Here is a 20,899-nt window from a genome sequence, read left to right as displayed (position 1 = left end):
GTCCTTTAATGAATCAACAAGAATAATCTCAAGGCAGTCATTTGGGCAAATGGGTTCTTAAATTTTGCTCATTTTCTGTGTGGGCAGTGAGGGTCTGCTGGAAATTGATAGTAAAAGGGCCATCTCACCTCTCCCATCACGCTCCTTGTCCCGTGGCTGTAGCCGGGCTGTTATTGCTCCGTGTTCGTGCTCTGAAGTGCTGTGTGCTCAAGGGGAAGAAAGGCAGAAGTCCAGTGTAATTTTTGAGATTGTCCTGTGTGATTAGATTAGCAGTATCTCACAACACAGGGAATTGCTTTCTGGCCGAGCCACAGTCCAGGCCCAGTGCATTGCAAGCCTGTGTGTGCAGAGGCCGATGCTCAGGGGTGATCAGCATCTCCATCCTCGCTGGTGGGTACAGGGGCCCAGGGCTCTCTAGGGTCAGCCAGGTCAGCCTTAGTAAATTTAAAATATGGCCAATTTGCTCATTAGAAGTGCAGTAAACAGAGGAGGGGTGAGATTTGAGCTTGGTACAGGAATTCCCAAGTATTGGTGCGGACCCAGCCCTGGACATGGCAGCCCCATGGAACTGATCCAAACACTGTGGGCACACGGGGAGTGAAATGTTTGCAATAATGTGTTTTAAATCCGATTTTCTGACCTGAATGAATTTCATGTTCTGGATAAACGTGGTGTTTGTGAGGCTTATCTTGTGCAGCCGGATTGTTTCAGGGGTAGGAGAAGGTGCTCTGGCTGGGGTTTCTGTGGTTATGGGGGGCTCTTGGGTTTGTGGCATGTTGATGGCACAGCTCATACCTGGCCAGGTTATCTCCTTAATCATCTGCTTAAGGGGGTTAATACGTGAAAAGGCAACTGCTGCCTGACACAAAGCCGGTGTTGTTCATGCCCGTGCTCCCCTGGGATGGTGGCTGCTGTGACAGTCTGCTCAGGATTCCTGCTGCAGCTCGGAGCAGCCCGACCCAGCGAGCCGTGTCATGTGGCTGTGGCGAGGCCCTGCTCCGTCTGCCCGGCGTGGAGGGGAACAAACGGCGCTTTCACTGCGCCCGACAAACCTCCCTCTTCCTCAAATTAACCAGGGATTGGATGCCGATTTGTCTCTCCTGTTCTTTCATGCTTCACCAAACCTGGTTCTGCTCTCCCCGGCAAGTCGAAGCATAATGAAGTAAAAAGTGAAATTACTTGATCAGCATCAGCGAATTCTGCCTTGCCGCTGACTCCAGCTCTGCACGAGCCAGAAGGGGCAGGATTGCTGCCCCCCTTCCCTCAGCAGCAACCTGGGCCTGATAAACATCTCAGTTGAGTGGCTTCAGCCACTCTTTGCTCTGTGCAAAGGAGAGAAGCTGTGCCTGGATCTTGACTAGCACCCTGGTTTTTGGGCTGCTGGTGCTGGGAGGTGATGTGGTTTCTTGATGAGCTCCGAGCTGGAGATGAGTGTGAGCTTGTGAAGGTTTGGGGACTGGATGTAAGGCTTTGCAAGGGGAATTTCAGCTATGTTTGTTTCTGGCCTGTGGTGCCACATCAAAATGCCAGCTTTTCCTTGAGCCTTATCACTGGGCATCTACTGAAGCAAATTCCCTGTTGTTCTGAGCAGGAGCAGCACTACCTCTTGCTGTCATTGAAACAGGGGTATCTGGCCAAGGAACAGCACCAGAGCACAAGTTTATGTCATAGCTAGCTGTCACCAGCTGACCCAGTGTTCACTCTGGGTTGCAGAGCTGCCCCCAGAACAAGTGGGTGAGCAGAGAGGTTTTGGGTGCAGCTTTGGCTGAGGCACCTCCTGCTCCTTCCTGCTGTAAGGAGCAGCATCGCTGGCCCCACTGCAAAGGGTATGTGTATGGGAAAGGAAGGGCTGGATATGGACATTTGAAGACAGTTGTCAAGCACTTCATGGAGCTGACCCCCTTCTTGCAGAATATCTGGTGATTCCCCGTGGCTCAGAGTCAGGCTGGGCATGGGCAGCAGCTGGGCATGGCATGGGGCTCTGTCCCCCTTTCAAGTTCTTACTTTACTGTGCAAAACCAAAATACAGTTGGGATCGGGAAATATATCTGGGCACGCCGTCCAGAGCTGCCAGGTGGGTGCAGAAGGGGAGAGCAGGCCCAGCAGTGTGGCTGGGCAGAGTGGGGGACCCTCACTCTGCGGTGGCGGTGCTGGCCATATCTAATCTGTGCTCCCAGGGACTCTAGCCATGACTGTGCCTTCCTGGCACTGGCAGCCGCCGGTTCCAGGCTGTGATATGCCTGCTGTAGAAGTGACCTGTCTGTTATGGATGTTTCCTGGTGACATTCCAGCCGCTGCCCTCCCCTGAGCAGGGTCCCTGTTGTTTCCTTGGCCCGGTGCCCTCTTCATCCCTCCCCCGGTATCTTTTGACCTGTTTTCTTAATTCCTAGCGTAGAATTGGCCTTCCAGGTTGCCCCTCCTCCCTATGTGCGAAACAAGATTTTTCTCTTTTTTTCCCCATTTTATTCTTAACCCTAAAACATCACTGAGGGGCTGTGGCTGGCACAGTGATGCTGGTGAGGGGTGCTGTGGCGTGCGTGATGGCCACCCTGCTGTCCCTGTGGGTGGCCATCCTGCTGTCCCCATGGGAGCTGCTGGTGACGCAGGGCTGTGCCTGCTGCTGTTTGCTTTGGGGCCTGGCCCTGCCAGCGGGGTGTCAGCTTAAACTGAAACCTAAGCAGGCTCAGCCTTAGCTGTGCCAGGGCACGGGGTCAGCAGGAAAGAAGAGGGGGAAGAAACCTGGCTGGGGGCTGCCCTGGGGACCCAGGGCTCGTGCTGCTGCCTGCCCCAGGGTGTGTGGTGTGCCAGGGGCTCGGAGCCTGGTGCAGGGATGCTCTTTGTGGTGCCTGTTGGGGTATCTCTGCCAAGCAAGTGTCAGCCCTCGGTGCTGCAGTCTGGGAACGACTGCCCTTCTCCAGGCACGCAGCTTGGTTTCCTGTTATAATGATATTTCCTAATTAAACCTCCCTAATTAAGGAGCAAAAGGTGCTGTTGTTTAAGCTGCAGTGCTGTGTTACAGCCTGGTTGTCAGGTCTGGCTGGGTATGTTCCCTTGTTAACCAGCCGGGTTTCCAAACGTGCATTACGCCTCCGCTTCCTGACTCCGTGCCCTTCCCAGCTCCCGTCGGGCAACCAAGGCATGTGCAACCCCAAGGATCCTCCTGGCAGGAAGGAACTGAAACCAAACAGAAGGCTGGGATTGGTTCCAAAAGGCGCTGATTTCTCGTTCTGATCATCAGCTGATGCTGATGGAAATATTCCTTTATTTTTCCTCCCTTGCAGTGAACACCTACCTCTTCATGATGCAAGCCCAGGGCATCATGATTCGTGAAAACATGAGAACTATAGGAGCTCAGGTGTACGAGCAGGTGGTCCGCAGTGCCTATGCCAAGAGGAACAGCAGCGTGAATGACTCAGGTATTTCTTGAGCAACTGTGATTTTGATCAAAGGTTCTATTTCCATTGAAAAATTAAGTTGAAGGGATTAATTTATGCTGGTAAATGCAGGATGGGAACTTGGATTAATTGTCTGCCACTTTTATTTATATATATATAAAAGTATATATGTAACATAAAAATACCTAATATACATATGGATACTATGTATATATACGCTTTATATATAAATTATGGGTTTTTTTGTATATATAAAAAATTCAAACGCTTGTAACTTCTATAAGGGGTGAAAATCTGAAATGATGGGATTTGAGCTGAAAACCTTTTTGCTTTCCAGGAATTCAACTTGTAGCTTCAAGCAGTCTGAGGGTAAACACTTTCAAATTCAGTGCAAGGATCAGGTTTCATATTTAAAAAATTCCTTTCCAGGCGTGCGCCTGCGCAGAGCTCCGGCTCCGTGCACGTGGAAGAGCCTGTGCTCATAAGCTTCACTCTTCCCATGCAAGGATGAACTGAGATGACTTGGCTGGAGATCTGCCACAAATAATATATTGAACTTTGGGCAGGATGCAGGGAGCGGAGGCACGGGCTCCCCCTCCCAGCCTGTTCATCATCCAGATACCTATAAACAGGGTTACAAGTTGTGGTGTAAATGTGGTACAGTGAAGCATAAATGCTCATGGCTGTGTGTAAGCCAGGGTGAGGCGTTGCTGCCGGGCTGGTGACACCTTCCCTGCTGGCCTGTCACCCCTGCCCCATGCCGGTGCTGTTGCCATCAGGCTGCGGCGGAGGGTGGGGGAGCTCAGCTCTGCTCCTCCCTGGTGAGGGTTCAGCAGCAGAGGCTGACAGAGTTTTACAAGGAGAGATTATTTCCTCATTAACAAAAATACTGGCCGTGTCCCTGCTGCCCAGCCTGCTGACGAGCTCATGGTGTGGTCACCAGTTCAGCTGTGCCCTGACTGGGACGGGCGTGGGAGGGGAACTGTTGACACCCCAGGTCACCTCCTCTCCCTGAGGAGGTCAGCCAGGGCAGCCACCCTGGGCTATTTTTAAGAGTGGAAACATCAAGTAAAGCAGAGGCAGGGTGAGGGAGTAGCTGATCCCCTGAAGGGAGGAGGGTCAGGCACTCCATCTCCACTGCTTCCTGTGAGGGGAGCCTTCATCCCACTTCAGCCCTGGCCCATGGGGCTCTGAGTTCTCCAAAAAGCTGCTGTGTGCTCCTTCAGTGGGCAGAGAACTGGTTACCTACCCTTTCAGTGATACCAGTGCTGCTGCTGCTTCTGAAATACCAGGTTTTGCTCGAACCTCATACCCATCTGTCCCAGCTGCACAGGAACGTGTTGATGCCCCTCCTGCCCCGAGAGCTCTGGCCATGTGGATGGTTTCATATACAAGCACTACACACGTCCTTGGGGACCTTCCCTGGCAGGCAGGTCGGGCAGACTCAGGATGGATGGCAGTGACACCTGGAAGTCACTTGGTGCTGTGGCCACAAGGATTACATTAACACTGGGATCAGAATCTTCCCTCCCTGAGTGTTTTTGGTGCCTGGGATCTGGATGGGTGGCACTGCCTGGTTAGTGTACTGTCCCCACACTGCCATGGGCAGTGAGGCAGTGTGACAGCTAGCTTCCTCTTGTTTTGAGGAAGTAAGTTACAACTTTTCCAGCATTTGCTAATAGATGCAATAATAGGTTTCCTGTTTGGTGAGACAAAGAGGGGTCACTTCTATGCTTCCACAAGCAAAAAAAGGCAGCCCTTAGTGCAAAACAGGGGAGTTGAGCTCCACCATGTGCTGTCAGCTGGGCTGAGTACTGAGAGTGTGCTCTGGTGATGGGACTTAAAGGGGAAAATTGCTTATGGAAATTTACAGCAGTATCAAGCATCCAAAGTAACATCTATCGTACTCAAAAAGCCCTTAAGGTTGTGTTTACAGTCCATCTTGAGTCTCAAGATAGTTTGGATACCTCTTATTTGAGCAGATAAACAATATTACTGACGTGATGGTAAGCACTAGCACGATAAAGCAAATGGAAATATCAGGCCAGCAATGACTTGTCCCAGGGGGACAAGGGGAAAACCTCTTTAAAACATCTACAGGTGTAATAGTCTGGAGGGGCATTGCCCAGGAGGTCAAAGGATGTAGGCAGGGAGGAGACTGGAGAAAAATGCTGGGCACTGCTGTGACTGCTGGGGCAGTTACTCTTTTTGTAACGTGATAGTTTTTATTGATCCTTCGAGGAGGATTCCAGACAGGATTTCCCTATGTAGGATACTGCCCTGACAGTCCTAGTTGGCATTGCATCCTGCCTGTGGACTTCCCTCTCTCAGCTTTTTGGGCAAGGAGCACACTTGCTGGAGGAGCACATCCCCTCTCTTTGTGCCATGGTCCTTCAGGGACAGGGTACACAGGGACAGGGTACAAGGTAACTTTTACTTCCAAAAGCCACATGCTCCTTTTCTTTGAACTGTTTGTGATACCTAAACGTGATGCTCAAAATTCTTCCTTTGGCAAGAAAATGCAAAAGGTTTCTTTGATGTGGTGCTGTCTGAGGCAGCCACTTGCCCCAGGAGGAGGATGAGCACCCAGCTGGGCTGCAAGGCTAGAGCACATGCCACTGGGGACACAGCTGTGCCATTGGAAACATCCTCAGCCGCGGCTGATTTCAGAGTCTGCTCATAGTGGTGTGGGGAGGTGGATGGAAATAACAGACCTACAGCTCAAGTATAAACTTTTCTCTCTTTTTTTCCATTCCCCAGATTATCCTCTTGATCTGAGCCACAACGACACCTTTCTGCAAGCCACAACGTTTCTTCCTGAAGACTTTACCTACTTCCCCAACAACACCTGTCCCGAGAGGCTCCCTTCTATGAGTGAGTAGCATCCTGAGAGCCCTGTGCCCCTGTCCTGCTCCCCCTGAAGTAGTGGCATTCCCAGTCTCACTGGTGTTGCACCTTTCCCTGCCAGGCACCTGGGGATGAATGGAAGTGCTGTTTAGAGCCCAGTTCCCTCCTGGGAAATCATTGTTTACCCACTCTCAGGAATTAATCCCTGCTGTGTTGGAGGCTCCTCTCCCTGCCGAAGCAGGAGCCCATTGCTTGGCAAACACGAACAAAAGAGGGATTGTGTGCTGGGAGCCGGTGAAAAGGCTCTGCCAGCCCTTTTCCAGGGCCAGTGGCGGCAGGGTGGCTCCCTTGTGCCTCAGCAGTGCTGCCAGGCCCAACCCTGAGCTGTACTGGGTACAGCTGTGCCAGGGCTGGTGTGGGAGACAGGCTGGACCCCCCCCCAGGAAGCTGGTGCTGGGAGAAATGCTTCCACCCAAGCCATCCTGCAGTGGGAAATCGGGATTTTGAGGGCAAATGTTTCCAAAAAGGGCGGGGGGGGGAAATGCTCTGTGCTGAGATGTGTGGTTCTGTCTGCAGGAAACCTGTATGGGTAGAGGGGTAGTACCTGGGCTGGAGTGGGTCTCTGCTAGGGAGCTGCATAGCACAGGGGCTACAAAGGCGGAGCAGAGCCCAGCTGCCAAGGAGGTGGAGGTGTCACCATCAACATCACTTCCTAATTGTTTTTGCTGGTGCTGGGGAAGAGAAGAAGCTGCCTGCACTGAGTGCTGGGGGTGGAGGGCAGGGATGCAGCAAAGTGCTGCACCGAGCCACCTCAGGAACCTCAGCAGTTCCTTACACACCCTCTGCTTCTCCTGCTCTGCAGAGGGCCCCATCGATGTAAATATGAGCGAGATCACCATGGAGGACATCCACCAGTTCTTCTCTAAAGACCCTTCCATCAAGCTGGGAGGCCACTGGAAGCCGAGCGACTGCCTGCCTCGCTGGAAGGTACCTGGGAGCTGGGCAGCCCTGTGTCCCTGCTGAGTGTGGGGTGGACAGGGAGCCCCGGGCAGGCCTTGGGAAGACGTTAATGGGAACATCTCTAATGTGCTGCAGCCTCAGAGCAATGATGTGAGGAGCTCTGAAATGTGGGGCTGCAGTGCCCAGGGGGAGAAATGGTGAACTTAAGGGCTGCTTTAGTGTCCCCACTCCTGTTGTGATGAAGAGGCACTGCAGGTCTCCCTTTCACTCAAGGTGACGTTGAATTTTTCCAAAGCAACAGTCCCTCAAAAAGTGAATAGGAAATTCATGTTGTAGGAGTTAAAAGGGTTTCAGGCTGCTCAGCCCTACGTGGGAGAGCTGAGACACCTTGTTTAGTCCTACTCCCCCTCCTATAACCCCACACCAGCCAGTTCTGCTCCCCAGCCTGGCGGTCGGCAGCGGGAGCCGCTGGTGCGGTGCAGTAAGAGCCGTGTCCTCTCCTCATCAGGTGGCGATCCTGATCCCATTCCGCAATCGATACGAGCATCTTCCCGTCCTCTTCAGACACCTTATTCCCATGCTGCAGCGGCAACGTTTACAGTTCGCCTTTTATGTTGTGGAACAAGTGAGTGACCCTGGGGCGGTTGGGGCAGCAGCCGCTGGGGACGGGCTGCACTAAGAATGTGTCTGCCAACGCTCCAAGCGTGGCTCTGCGCCGTGTCCCAAGGAGTTTCCCTGCCAGAGCACATCTTTTAACCTTTGGCACGTTTAGGGGTCATGTTGCAATACGTAATTTGTCCCGCTTCAGCCTGTAAGTGGCACAGCTAGGAGATGTGCCCGGAAATGTCTGGTTTTATCTGAAAAACTGAGATAATTTGGCTTGTTGTTGTTTAATTTTTTTTAAAATTCTGTTTTGTAGAAGTTATTTTTTTTTTAAAACAGCTTTGGATCAGGTATTTGCAGTTTAGACAATGCTGCATTGTTTCTGTGTATCCCTGCAGTAGTTCCAGGGAACATCCCCTAGGCGTGGGAATGTCTAACATTTCTTATTTGGGCAGTATCTGGAAGACTTCAGTGAATGTAAAACATAACTATCATTGGATGTGTACGTGAACCTGTCACTTAAGCTGTTTGGCTTCAGCCACCCAGTAAACACGCCTCCATATTTAGCTATAGCTTAAAAAGATGGATCAAAATTGGTGATTTTTTCAAGTGTCTGAGTAATAAGACTTCAGCTCCTGTACTGTAAAGTGAATATTCCAGTGTTGGTTGATCTCACTAGCCTGTTCCAGTACATCACTTCCTTTTGTGGCACGGATGTGGGAGCTGGCTGCCCTCTGTGGTTTTCTAGAGAAAGCTGAGAATGCACAGACTGTGGGGATTCCCCTTGAAGAGGAACTTTTTCCCTCCTAGGCTGGAAACCAACCCTTTAACCGTGCCATGCTCTTCAACGTTGGCTTTCGGGAAGCAATGAAGGACTTGGACTGGGACTGCCTCATCTTTCACGATGTGGACCACATACCAGAGAATGACCGTAACTATTACGGGTGTGGACAGATGCCGAGGCACTTTGCAGCCAAGCTGGATAAGTACATGTACCTGTAAGCAGTGTTCTTCCTCCCTGCTACTGTAACAGCTAAGGGGCCAGTGTTAGATTTTATTTATCTTTTTTAAAGGCAGAGGATGAATCTGGGTTTGTTCCCAGGCTTTGTGCAAAGGGAGAGTTAGAGGGAATAGCAGAGAGTATCCGCACGGCCCGGGCTCTCCCCTTGGCAGGAGGGAGAGCTGCGGTGCCAGTGGGCTCTGCACTAACCCCTTCCCTCCTGCTCAGGCTCCCATACAACGAGTTCTTCGGGGGGGTGAGTGGCCTGACGGTCGAACAGTTCCAGAAGATCAATGGATTTCCTAATGCCTTCTGGGGCTGGGGAGGAGAAGATGACGACCTCTGGAACAGGTACGGGCTGGGCGCAGCCGGTGTCCCTGGGCTCTGGTGGTGGCTCTGTGAGCCGAGCCTGGCACGTGCTGTGGGGGGACAATTGTCATCTTTGATGCAGGTGCTGGGCTTGCTGTGCCTGTGTCCCCTGGGCTGGGGAAGCGCCATCCTGGCTGTGGTGGCTCTGTGGGAACAGGGGCCGCTCCAGCCTGCACAGGCAGTGGGTGGGAAGTGGTTGGCTCTGTGCACGTACCCCACACTGCACATACCCCACACTGCTGAGCTCAGGCTGGTCAGGGCTGAGTGGGAGCCCCGAGGTGCTGGGAGTTGTGTGACCTGCCCAGAGCCCAGGCTGGAGTGGGGGGTTTGCACAGCTTCTCTGGGGGTGGGAAGGCTGAGCTGCATCTGGAGCCCCAGGAGCACTGACAGTGCAGCCCTAGAGGTGCTGCCAGCACAGCAAAAACAACCTGTGATTTTTTGTTTGTTTAGTTTATTTTATTTCTTCTCTTTGTAATGCAGAGTGCAGTACGCAGGCTACTCGGTGACTCGACCAGAAGGAGACACAGGGAAATACAAATCAATTCCCCACCACCATCGGGGAGAAGTGCAGTTCCTAGGAAGGCAAGTAAATTTTTTTAAGAATCCTAAAGCACTTCACAAGGAGTCTGTACCATGTAGGAGGCTCCCTGCAGCTGTTTGAAGGCAGTAACAGCCTGAACTCCTGAAGGAAATGAACCGAGGGAGATGAAGGCGTAGCATTGCCTGGATTCCTCCATCCCTGCATTTCACACCCCACATCCCTGTGACAAGGGGTCCTTGCTTTGTGGCTTTGGTTTCCTGAATGCCATCCAAAAGGGAATTGTCAGCATGGCGGGCTGGGGGCCTGTCCTGTACCTGCAGGGGAATAGGGGTGGATAATGCCAGATGTAGAGAAGCTTCTGTGTTTCTCCAAGTACTGTTGGGACTATTTTGGGTTTTTTTTTCCCAAAAGATAAATTCTCCTTGGAGTTCTTCAGGAGGGCTCCAACCCCTTTGTCCCAGAGCCAGGGTTGTTTTGGAGAGTACGAGGCTTGACTGACTGCTTTAGCCTGAAGACCACAATGGAATTTGAGTCTTCTGAAAACTGTGCAACAGAAAACCAGAGAAATACCTTTTTCACAAACAACTGCAGATGTTTGTAACACCTGCTAACAAACACTTGTAGGTGAGGATCTGCTGAATGAGCAATGTGAGAGCTTTGTTCTGCAGAGGGGCTCCAGGCTGCTGCTGGCAGAGATTTCAGTTGTCTGCTGGTCTTTTTTTGCAGAAGACTCATTTTTAGGGGAGTTTCCATTTGAGACTCATCTTTAGCCCTGCTTTTCATTTCTCTGGTGGACAGAATGCAGCCAGTCAGAGAAGCTTTTCTCATTTCACTCTTGAAAAAGAGAAGTTGCTTTTTAGCTGAAAAAGCCATATTTAGTCAAACCCCAGGAGTGTGGCAGGCTGGCAGTGCAGTGGGATTGAGCTCTGGTTCCTGACACTTGCCTGGTCTCCTCCTGGCCCCAGCCAGGAGCCCAGGCTCCATGACAGCAGGAACTGTGAGTCCACGTGCTGGGAGGGGAAGATGGTCAAGGCAGAGTTCACCTCGTGAGCCAGCAGCTGCACCCACTCTTACCCCTTAAATCTCATCATGCTGCCCCTAAATGTGATTGAGTCTGCTTTTGTGCACCAGCTGCAGTTTCCTTCCCCAAACCATCATTCTCTTACTTTTACTTCCTCGTCCCCCATCCTTTGGACTAAAGCCATTTAGTTCTGCTCTTGTTTGTGTCTGGTTTCTTAAAAGTGGAAGGGACATATCACCCATCAGCTGTGTTTCTCTGGGATGGTGTGGCTGGTGAGGGCTCTGCAGGATGCCAGAGCTCAGCTCTGTCCTGGGAATGGGAGCAGGCTTCAGGCAGGAGTCACAGGCAGTTTTGGTAGCAGAGTGCTTGCTGGTGGCACAGCAAGCATTTTGCCCTTCATCAAGTGATGGACTTTTCTGGAATTTTCCAATATTTACCAACAGTGAGTATTTAAAATGTGATCGTTGCCTTTATTAAGGGCTCAGAAGTTTGTTGTTTCGTAGCTGTTGCTGGGACAGGCTCTTTGAAGGCAGTTCTAGTAGCTTTGGGAGGAGTTTGCAGGGCACTGTGGGACACGTGGAAGTGACTCTGGCCTCTGGTTCTCGTTGCACAGGTACGCCTTGCTGAGGAAGTCAAAAGAAAGGCAAGCCCTGGACGGCCTCAATAACTTGAACTACTTTCCAAACGTCACGTATGACGCCTTGTATAAGAACATCACTGTTAACCTGACACCGGAGCTGGCTCTGGTGCCCGAATATTAAGAGGAGAAAATAACTTTGCTCTGCCCTTCACCAAGAAAGCACCACGCTAGACTTTCTTTTCCAAGGTTTATCGAGGACAAGCAACACTTTGTCTAATGAAGGATCACAGTATTTTGGAGAATGAGGCTGAAAGTGCACGCACAAATTGCCCTAGCTGTACCAATCCAGCCCGACACCCGGGCAGCGAGCTCAGCAGTCTCTTAATTTTTTCTGCCACTTGCTTTCTGGGTTTCAGGACAACAGTTCGACCTGCTGCTCTCATCTCCACATTCCTCCTCCAGCAATCTCTGGCACTGGGACTCGCCTCGGATGCGCTTTCTCCTCTGGGAAGTGGCTCAGCTGAGGGACTCTGGCTTCTTGACGGTGAACGTCGGGAGCAATTTGGTTGGCAACTGCCCTGGTGGGAGATCAAACGACTTCTGATGCCGTTCTATGTCTGTGCGGTTTTTTAAATGACCTGCTTGAAGTATATACAACAGAATCGCTTCTTAAAGAAGTGTAAGTGTAAATATGCTGTGTAAATTGCCCCTTTTTATTTTTCTCCTACGGCTCAAGTCCAAGCTAGAGGTTTACATGCGGTCACTCATTTTAGTCCTGAGTTCTGTAAACACTTGTGTGTGCATCACTGTACTTGTGCAAGGTGTTCCCTTTTAAGCCAGTGAGACTGCTTGCGTGATTCCAGCTGTGCATATGCAGAAATGTTTGTGGGACAGGGCCCTGAACCTTCCAGTGCAGTGGGTTAGAAATACAGCCGGGACATTGCTCATTCCAGACACCACAAGGGTGGCTTTTTCCAGGGAAAGTGAGGAAATGGGAATATTTATGAAAAAACTCCCTTTTCTGTGACTTTTACAAGATGATCTGCAAATGAATCCAAAAGCCATATGGAACATCATCCCCTGCCTTTTGCTCTGTATCCCACATGGCGAGTGTGAGCCTGGTTGCTCAGGACTCCCATCCAGGGTGCTGGAGAAGTGTGGCCCCTAGGCCAGACCCCCTGCCCACGTGCTGTCCTGGGGATGGAGCAGCTGCACAAGCCCTCTCCAGACAGCAGCGTCCTGCCGTCACCCCCAGTGTGCCGGAATGGTGTGGGAGGTTGGTTTAGTCTGTACTCATTGTGTACGTCCAGCAGAGCACACTGAGGTGCTGTCAGAGCCAGGCAGTGCACAGGCAGTAGCACAGGCACAGCCGGTGGGGCAGAGAGTCTCAGGTCAGTGAGAGGGAGAGACATGAAGGACACATAAAAACATGAGGACTGGGAACCAGAGCTTGGTCTGACAACCCATCCAGCCACCCAATACCATCCCCCCCTTTCCCCACAGCCTCCGTGGGCAGGCTGGGCTCCAGGCCCTGTCCCCAGGGACACAGTCCAGCCCTTACACAGCACTGACACCGCCACTTTCACTGGACCTCTCTGACTTAAAAGTAAATACATTGGGCGTTGTTTTGAGTTTGTATTTCCACACAACAAGGGTGGGTACTTGACCTCCGAAGTACTTTAACTCTTTTCATTGCGTTGTTTGCCTTCGGTTTCCTTAACTTCTCATGGTTTACATTGTTTTCTCAGTTCCGTGGAGGTATGATCCCCATACGCATCTGTGGTGGGTGTGACTGCCCAGGGCATTCCTAACCTGTATCCAGAAAACGTTAGTTTAGAAAACACGAGTTCTTTGTGTAGATCTTATCGGCCGGCATGAGAGGACAGCGAGCCTGCCCTTGAAAAGCGCTGATGAGTTTGTAACTTAGGTTTTAAAGTCTTTGAACTTACATGTGCTTTAAACTTGCTTCCCGAGGGAATTCAGCCTGGTTATTTATAGGCAGAGGTGAGGATTTGCTTTTTCTGGCGCATACAGCAATAAAGACTTTTGCTTCGGGATCTCGATCTCTTAATTCACGTGGACCCTTTCCGGATGCTGAACCCGCGTTGCCCTGCCCCTCTTTTCTTTCATCTTGAGACCTTGCTAGAAATCTGTCTTTGTTTAATGGTGCTTCAAACAAGGAATGTATTTCAACTAGTCCAAGTTCACCACCCCGGAATCATGCATGTGTGTGTGAGTAGGTGTTAAACTACCTTAGTCGGGATCCTCAGCCTTCCATGTCCCTGACACCCGTCACACCTTGTGTGGAACAAAAGCCGTTACCTCTGCTCAGAACTGCACTCTGCGGTTGGCACAGAAGGGTCCACCCCCAGCAGCATCCTCTTCATCGTTCCTTCGTTCTAATCACGTTGAGTTTTTTTGTTTTGTTTTGGTTTTTTTTTTTTTTCCCTTTCTAAAATGTGGATTATCTGAAAATGTGCACTGTTAATCTTATCAGCTATGTCAAATACTGTATAGTAAATGTAACTGTTAAAAACATACTGTCAAGCGCATGTGCTGTTATGGTGTAAAAATTCTCGTATTAAGGAGAACTTGTACATATTCTGGCAGCTGAAGTTCAACAAGGCCACTCGTTCGCCCCTTCCACGTCAGCGCCGTCAGCCAGCCCTGCTGGAGGGCAGGTCCTGGGTGATGCTGATGCTGACTTTTTTTTTTTTTTTTTTTTTTTTTTTTTTTTAAATGAGCCATGTGGGTTTTATTTGCAAAACTATTTATTGACAGTTAATTCTCTGTAAAGCTCTGCTTCTCTAAGGGAGGTACCGTTTGAGCAACGGCTGCGCGCACTTCAGGCCGCTCACCGTCAGAAGTGGCTTCAAACTCTCAAGTAGCTTTCCATCATCATGGCTTTTGAGCTTACTGTTATGTTTTTAAGAGGTGCCGGGGGGACGTTTTTGCACTGAAGATAAGTGTTTTACAACACACACACTTCTCAGCAAAGCAATCCTTTGTGTCATTACATTTATTTACCCATGTGTTTGTACATTTTTGTATTTGTTAATTTATGAATGATTTTTTCAGTAAAAAATACATATCCAAGAACACAGATTGCAGTGGTTACTTTTTTTTCTTTTTCTTTTTTTTTTTACAGGAGGTTGGGGTGTGCTTTTTTAGTAGGAGGTGAGATCTGTAAGCCCAGAGGGGTGAGTGTTTATGAGAGTGTGAGTGGAGAAGGGTGAGCCCTGGATGCTAAAGCTGGTTAGGAATCTCTCATTAGGGGTGGATAGAAGCAAACTGAGAGTGAAATGGGGATGCCTCCCAAACTCCTCCTGTTCTGTAGGTGCTTAAGCCTTTTTTCCAAGCATCTGCTTCAGTGTAGTTCTGTTGGGGGGGCTGGCTGCCTTGGGGGAGTGGGTTTAGGAAGAACTTGGCTGAAGATGATGCAGGGCTCAGGGATGGTAGTGGGGACTGCTGGTAATTGGATTTTTGATCAACAAACGCAGGCAGACAGACAAGCTTCCTTGCAGCAGCTCTAAAATATCTTTCTCCTGCTCTGCAGCATACAGGCACGCTAGAATAAATAGCTGGCAGCCCTGGGTTGTTCCAAGCCTTTCCTTTTTTTAGCTCTCCATCTTCTGGGAAGCTTCCTCCCACCCGCGGCGCTGGGCTGGAGCCTGCGGGGTGTCAGGCTCCTTCCAGGCACTGCTGCCCGCCCGGAGGAGGCCTCACTCCCCCAGCGCTCACAGGATTGAGGAGGCAGCCCGTGGGACTCCTGGCCGTGCCCTAGTGGGAGTTCCTGACGTGTTTAGGGAATCCCCATGGCCGTGGTCCTCCATGGGTATCCCAGCTGGGGAGGGGGTCATTGCCTGTGTCACCCCGCGGCGGCTGGGCAGGGCTGGAGGAGATGGAATCGCATGGAGAAAGCTGGGGGTGCCCCTATACGGGAAGAACGAGAAGGGCAGGGAAGCCCCCAGCCTGTGTCCCAGGTGGGTGTGTGGGACCCCCTTACTGGGGCCAGCGGCAAACGAGAGCTGGGAGCAAACCCCCTTCTGTGTGGTCTGTGCCGGGAGGATGTGTCAAGGAGAGGAGCCGTGCGAGGGACCGGCACAGCTCCGGCACGGCCACCGCTGCCTCCCAGCAGTGCAGAGCCCCGGCGTTCGTCGGGAGCAGCCCCGCGCTGCGGGGGAGAGCACTCCCTGCGCGGGCTGAGAACAGCTCAGCCTTCTGTGCTGCAAAATCCCCGAGCTTCTCTGCAGTGTGTAAAAAAACCCAAACCCACAACCACCAGAGCAGGGGGGTTCTCTCTCTTCTTTCCCCCTTCATATCCGTGTGGCACCATCAATCTGTCCTGGGTGGCCTGGGCTGGCAGCTGGAGCGACACACATGCTGTGGGGCATCCCTGCTGCCTGGAGCAGCCCTGAGATGCTGCCCAGGAGGGGTGCCCTGCTCAGGAGCTGGCAGAAAGGCTGAGCAGGTGGGTTGGGAGACAGTGCTGTGAGTTACCAGCCACAGCAGAGCTTCAGGCCAACATGCCCTGGCTCTTGGCTTGGCCTCTCTCCCCTGTGCAGAGGGAAAGGTGCTGCCCCCCCTCCCTCTACCAGGGGAATCCTGCTGGCCCCCAGAGCCTGGGGTTGGCTGCTCCAAGAGTGCTCCCCGTGGGAAGGACAAGATGTCCCTGGATATTTATTCTTCCCTCTGGTGAGCAGTGTGACAATATTGACTGTTGTTCAAGAAGGGCTCTCGATAGTCAAGAGGAAAGGGGAGAAGTGAGCAGGAGCACCAGGGGCATGGAGGATTGACCATGGCCCTAAGGCAGCTGCCTTTAGTAAATCCTGCTGGGGAGGGCTTCCCAAAAACCCCTTTCCTCTGAAGGACTCTCACAGATACACAGCCAAGGGCTGTTCTGCCACAGTTGGTAGCAATAGCAGCAAAGGGGGGGAAACCAGTAACACATCCAATATCAGCTGGGTGAAGCAAAGCAAACACTCCCCTGTGGGCAGTGGAAACTCAGCTGGTCCTTTTCCCCACTGATAAGGCAGATGCCACCACCCACGGTGCCGGGGGAGGATGAGTGGGTGGGCCGTGGTGACTGGGCCAAACCGGTGGGGCTGGTCAGCCGGGGAGAACCATGGGATGCTTGGACATATGGTTGAGAAATCGTCTCCATCAGCACAGCCTCGAGCCACAGGGATAGCAGCAGGGAGTGGAGCCGTCTGAAGGCCACGGATGCGGTGCCACGGTGAGGACTCCCTTGCACAATCGCTCACATCGCTGGGGGCACCTGTGCGGCAGGTTCCCAGTGGCCATAAAACCGAGGGTCACCTTGTGAGAGGTGCCTCGCTCCGGGGCCAACGTGAGTCGCGGCAGCGCCCCGCGACCCGCCCGTCACCAGGCAGACCCTCCCTCCCCTGCTCTGCCCCGGGAGGTGCCGGGAGGGGGGTAGTTCCTCCATGAGAGCAGCAGTAAAACCGGCCTCAGGGCGGTCCGTGCGGCCACATCTCGCCCCTGCTGCAGTTTGCATTTGCCTCGGGACAGGCTTGGGTCCCGGGATGGGGGTGATGCAGCCAACCTCGTGCTGCTCAGGAATCCCTCCCGGGCATCCACGCTCCTGCCTCCCCACCCTCATCCCGGCACTGCTCCCCTCCGATTGTATTACAGCAGCAAATCACATCGCTGGGGCGATGGCCCGGGATCCACCCCGGGTACATGTGTGCCGGGGGCTGTGTCATCAGTGGCTGCCTCTTGCACATGGCTGAGAGCTGATCCCTGAGCCTGAGCACAGCCCTGCCTTCGACAAAGCAGATTCATTCATAATTCAGAGCCGCTTCTGCAGCTGGAAACCCTTCACAGGTGACCGAGCTGAAAGGCTTGGAGACGCCTGGCCTGGCTTCCAGTCCCAGGGCAGAGCGGGGAGGAACACGCCGTCCTTAACAGAGCTCATTCCTCGTGGGGTTTAGAGCCTGACGTTGTCCCCTCGCCCCGGGAGAGGTGTTAGTGGGGCTGGGGGAGAGCCCCGGCCCGAGTGCGGGGACGGGGGATGCTCCTGCGGGGCCTTGCGGTGGTGGAGCGCGGTCCCAAAGCCCCACCTGGTGGCGGAGGGAGCGATCCCGGCCCCGGAGACACCCCAGACCCGCGTCCCCCTCCCCGGGCACGGCTGCGGGGGCATCCCCGCGTGTTTCCCCAAGGACATCGGAGGGACAGCCGGCTGCGCAGGGTCCCTGTCCCTGGGGAACAGGGATTTCTCCTTGCTTAGGGAAGAAGTGGGTCCAGTTCCTGGAAGAGAGGGAGAAATCCCGGTTTTTCAGAGATATCAAGTGCAGAGTGACAGAGAAGTGCCCGGGGGAGCAGCCGGCAGGGAAACAGCTGGTGGCTTTTGCTTCCTGATGAAGGCTGGCCTTGAAGGTGCTCTCAGACATCTTTGTGACACGCTCCCGGTTTCTTGGGGTGAGTTATCCCTGCTTTTGCAGCTGTCACTTTCTACCAAGAAGAACCCATTGTAACTGTCTTTCAGCTGTTTCATTGCTTTCTCCTGCCCAGTGCCTGGTGAAGACCCCCCTTCTCACTGCCCCTCCACAGAGCAGGTCTGGGCCTGCTGGGGATTCTCTTGTCCCATGGCCAAAACCAGAGAAAGTTCTGAGCTGAAGAGAAACATTTGTCCTCAAACTCAGAAATTATGTTTCATGGTTGTGCTATTTTACCCTTCTGTTTAATCCTTTTCTCTATTAATATTTATCAACACAACATTTTTCTTCTTTTAAACAATGTCAAAGCTTTGTTTTAAAAGAAAAAATAAAAGTGGGATAATTTTTTTTTTAAAGCTTGGACATTTTTCATCTCCCCCTTTTTTCTTTCCCTGCCTGTTTTGGCCCAGACTGCCAGGTGTCGGACTGCACAGGAGGAGGTTGGGATGTAAGCTGGGACAATCCAGGAAGGCATTTGGAAAAGAAGACAGGTGTTTCTGCACATCCCACGAGTCTATCTTTAGAGTTTTTTTTTCCCCTGTGGGAAGTTTGCAGGGAACAACGTGTCTTTTGGAAAACTAAGGTGTCTTGAAGGCTTTAACTCACTCATCCCTGCTCCCAAACCCTGTGCAAGCCAGTGGCAGCAGCTGATCCCCTGGAAGCATCTTCTGTCCCTGTGTCCCACCAGGTGCAGTTCAGGATGTGGTGGATTTTTAAACCTGATGCTGGAGTCCTTTCGAGTTTGCTCTCCTCTTGAGACACTGCAGCCCATGTTTTTCTTTCATATCATGAACATTGCAAAGTCTGCCCGTGGTTTATGTTGGCGGGTTCCCACTGCCCTCGTGTATCTGCCATGTGTGAGCTGGGTGGTGGGAATCAGTTCTTTGGGTTTTTCATGTTCTTATTTGGTAAACTTGGGTTCATGTTTTGGGAAACTCATCCCAGCGCTCCCGCATGATCTGTGGGCATAAATCTACTCTGAGTTAATGCTCAGTGCCAACATTTTTCAAAGCAGATATTGAATGAGAAAGGGTTTTAGTTAGTATAAACCAGAGTCAATTTACAATGACAATGTACTGCTAGATGTGTCAGGGAAGAGACAAGCTGCTGAAATGTTTGGCTAGAGTCAAGTTAGGAACTGGAATGTTGTTCTTTGTTCAGTGGTGTCCCAAAGCCCTGCTTAGGCAGGGGCTGCCTCTGCCAGCTCCTGGTGGTGTTTTGGGAGGAGGACGGAGGCCGACACTTCCAAACAGCCTTTGGCAGTGAGAGGCGGATAGGGCCCTTCTGAAACTAAGCTGCTGTTTTGTTGCTGGGGTTTTTGTTGTTTGGGATTTTTTATTTATTTAAGATATCTTGAGAGTGGATATTCTGCTTGAGATGCATCTGAAAGTGTAGAGCCTTAAGTGTGGTGCTGTACCAGCCCCTTCCCACGCATTCCTGATGCAAACACTGACAGCTGCAGCTCAGATGGGCTGTGACGACTAATCACAGTTTTCCTGGTTGCTTTCCAGTGGCCCAAGGACAGTGGTTTCTCCCGCTGGGACTTGATGATTATTAAGGACCCTGAAGGGGAACTCAGCGCTTGGATATCACTGGTTTGGGGATTAGTGTGGTCTAACACACACAGATATTTTAAACATTCTCAGCTTTTCTAAGGAGGAGCAGTGTGTGGGTGAACTGGGAAGTTTCCCTCATTTCCGGTGGGAATTAGCCTTTTCTTTCTTCTCCCTCCCTGCCCCGAGCTGGCTCTCTGTGATAGAGCCGAGTGTGGCAATAGATGGCACTGCTGGGACAGGCTGGAGCCGCTGCCTCGGTGCCACGGCCCGAGGGGCATCGCTCTGCTCACACCACTCCGGGCTCCGTGTCTGAGCTGCGGATCCATAAATTGGGCAGGCCTGGTGCAAAGTGGCTGCAGCAAGACCTCACGAATTTCTGCTGCAGCAAGAATTTATGTCAGCACCCGAATTTCTGCTTCTGTTTCCATTCAAGGCAGAAAGAGGCTGCCAGCCTCAGAGCACCTCTGGAAAGTTCTGTCTGGAAAGTCAGAGCAGCAAAGCAGCTGGGAAATATCCAGGAGCTCTGGGAGCAGGAGGGGTCCATGCAGGTAGATTTGCTCATCTGGGCAGAGGGGAACACGAGTCCCTTATGATGCTCTGTGCCCCCAAACTCATCTGCAGCCTGTTCCCAAGCAGCCACTGGCCATCAGCTGAGTTTACAAACCCTCTTTCACTCTCACCTCTCTGTGAGATGCAGGCTCCCAGCAGGGTTTGGTCACTGGGCTGGTTTAACCTAGATATTACTTTAATTTTCACTGAAATCCTGTGATTTATGTGCTTTGAGGCTGGCTTAGGTTGCTTGGCGCATACAGAACCCATGGAAGAGACCCACGGCCACTGTGAGCTGTAGGAGCTGTTGGGGCAGAGCAGCCCCAGGGCTATGCAGGTAAAGCCTGGCTTCACAGTGTTGGGCTCTCAAGACTCAGCAACTTAGGGTAAAAATCCAGGGATTCTCAAACAATAGGTGTTGAGTGCTTTTGATTCGCTTCCTGAGCAGCAGAGCTTTATTTGGGTTGGAATCTGTTTTGTGGAAGTCACTGCTCAGACCAGGGCTGAGGTTCCCACTATGCTGCCCCTGCCTAGGCCAGGTCCAGACCCATAAACCAGCTGGGAAACTCCCATTGAGCCAGAGATCTGGGGAGAGAGGGGGTGGGCTGTTGCCTGCAGTGTCATTAGCAAGAAAGCAATTAAACCCTTTGAAATCATCTGCACTCTGGTTATCTGCCTTCATAATATCCCTAATTGCTGGGGAGAACCTGATTTAAGACTGGTGATGAGGCAGGTTGATTCTGCATCACATTGGTTCTCCAGCACTTTGTTCTTTTTTTGGTTTGACCTCAGCAAATGCACCTTCCCAGATGACTTTGTGCTGCACAGGAGATGAGAACACACTCCCATCCCAAGGCAGACTTCCTTGATCATTCACAGCCCCAAGGCTGGCTGGCTCTGTGACCTACAGAGAGATAAGAGCTTCTTTATTCTTTCTCATGCATGACCAAGTCAGCTTGCTTCCAACATGAATGATTAAAGACCCACGTGCACTTTTAATGACTATATTCCAATTAAAAA

General features: G+C 51.8%; 1 protein-coding gene across 2 annotated transcripts in view; it reads left to right on the top strand.

The window, feature by feature from the left end:
• B4GALT5 (beta-1,4-galactosyltransferase 5) overlaps nucleotides 1–14,412 on the top strand; it is a 45,527-nt gene extending 31,115 nt beyond the window's left edge. For both annotated transcript variants that reach the window (XM_027902601.1, XM_027902600.1), the window contains exons 2-9: nucleotides 3,282–3,416; nucleotides 6,156–6,269; nucleotides 7,105–7,229; nucleotides 7,711–7,827; nucleotides 8,616–8,803; nucleotides 9,034–9,156; nucleotides 9,655–9,756; nucleotides 11,350–14,412. In XM_027902601.1, the coding sequence (XP_027758402.1) occupies nucleotides 3,299–3,416; nucleotides 6,156–6,269; nucleotides 7,105–7,229; nucleotides 7,711–7,827; nucleotides 8,616–8,803; nucleotides 9,034–9,156; nucleotides 9,655–9,756; nucleotides 11,350–11,497 (1,035 nt within the window). In that variant the 5' untranslated portion in view covers nucleotides 3,282–3,298 and the 3' untranslated portion in view covers nucleotides 11,498–14,412. The remainder of the gene's footprint in view (nucleotides 1–3,281; nucleotides 3,417–6,155; nucleotides 6,270–7,104; nucleotides 7,230–7,710; nucleotides 7,828–8,615; nucleotides 8,804–9,033; nucleotides 9,157–9,654; nucleotides 9,757–11,349) is intronic.
• Nucleotides 14,413–20,899: the final 6,487 nt, after the last annotated feature.

Source organism: Empidonax traillii, unplaced genomic scaffold (genome assembly GCF_003031625.1).
Source record: "Empidonax traillii isolate 1590-97213 ecotype Southwest subspecies unplaced genomic scaffold, ASM303162v1 scaffold890:size686501, whole genome shotgun sequence".
In the NCBI taxonomy this organism is placed as follows: Eukaryota; Metazoa; Chordata; class Aves; order Passeriformes; family Tyrannidae; genus Empidonax; species Empidonax traillii.
This window is presented reverse-complemented; position numbering and strand designations above follow the sequence as displayed.